This window comes from Micropterus dolomieu, linkage group LG01, assembly GCF_021292245.1.
Source record: "Micropterus dolomieu isolate WLL.071019.BEF.003 ecotype Adirondacks linkage group LG01, ASM2129224v1, whole genome shotgun sequence".
Taxonomy (NCBI): Eukaryota; Metazoa; Chordata; class Actinopteri; order Centrarchiformes; family Centrarchidae; genus Micropterus; species Micropterus dolomieu.
The window spans coordinates 48400926-48402105 of record NC_060150.1 but is presented as its reverse complement, the minus strand read 5'-3'; the positions used below and the strand labels follow the sequence as shown (position 1 = coordinate 48402105).

Here is a 1180-nt window from a genome sequence, read left to right as displayed (position 1 = left end):
CCCTTGAAAGTAAAAATGGCCACCTGGACCTGTTTGTTCGTTTCCTTCATGGCCTCTCTCTGGAGTCCAACCAGAGACTCTTAGGAGGCCTGCTGGGTCGGACAGACAACAGTCCAGGAATCATCCAGAGAGCCATCAACAACCTGAAGAAGATGAACAGTAATAAGATCTCTCCTGACAGAAGCATCAACATCTTCCACTGTCTGACGGAGATGAACGACCACTCAGTACATCAGGAGATTCAAGAGTTCCTGAAGTCAGAGAACAGATCAAAGAAGAAACTCTCTGTGATCCACTGCTCAGCTCTGGCCTACATGCTGCAGATGTCAGAGGAGGTTCTGTATAAGTTGGACCTGAAGAAGTACAACACATCAGAGGAGGGACGACAGAGACTGATTCCTGCTGTGAGGAACTGCAGAAAGGCTCGGTAAGTCCAGATGTGAAAATAAACAAACACCCTTGCAGAACCTTCATACTGTGAGTCCATCAGTATCAGGTTAAAGATATAATATTGTTTAATGCGAAGTTGCCCAATATTTATAATTTATAATAATTTAATAATTTTCAAAATATTTACAAAGTCATAATGAGCATCAAGGATGTTAGGGGACGCCTCAGTTCCTTTTACATCATATGGAACAAAAAACACCATGGTCAAATTAGAGGTGTTAGCTTACATTGTTTGATTCTCAACATCTTAGCTTTTGCTAAATGCAAAATACCATCCATACTGTAATATAGTGTAACAACTACACTTGAGAATAGCCTTCAGAATATTGGCCATACCAGATCATCGACCTTGCCTTCTCGACTCTTGACCCCTCAACTCCTCACACCATGTGTTAGTCCCTGCTACCTGAGATGCGAGTCGAGGAGGAGTTATCTTATATAGTCCTAACTGCAACTGTCATCAGGAATGTCACTGTTGGAATGACCATACACAATGGGCACTATTATTACTACAACAGGAAACACAGCAGTTGATATTACAGCCTAATAATTTGACCCTAAGCAGCTGATTGTACTGTTGTCATGATTATAGCAGCTGAAATGATGTGATGTGCAGATCGGATCAGACATTATATATATATTTATACACACACACACACACACACACACACACACACACACACACACACACACACACACACACACACACACACACACACACACACACACA

At 41.8% G+C, this 1180-nt stretch overlaps 1 protein-coding gene across 1 annotated transcript in view; it reads left to right on the top strand.

Annotated features, from left to right (window-relative positions):
- Window positions 1-9: 9 nt before the first annotated feature.
- Window positions 10-1180, top strand: part of LOC123968416 (ribonuclease inhibitor-like) — a 12832-nt gene continuing 11661 nt past the window's right edge. The window contains exon 1 of the mRNA XM_046045172.1: window positions 10-427. Within this exon, the coding sequence (XP_045901128.1) occupies window positions 153-427 (275 nt within the window). The 5' untranslated portion in view covers window positions 10-152. The remainder of the gene's footprint in view (window positions 428-1180) is intronic.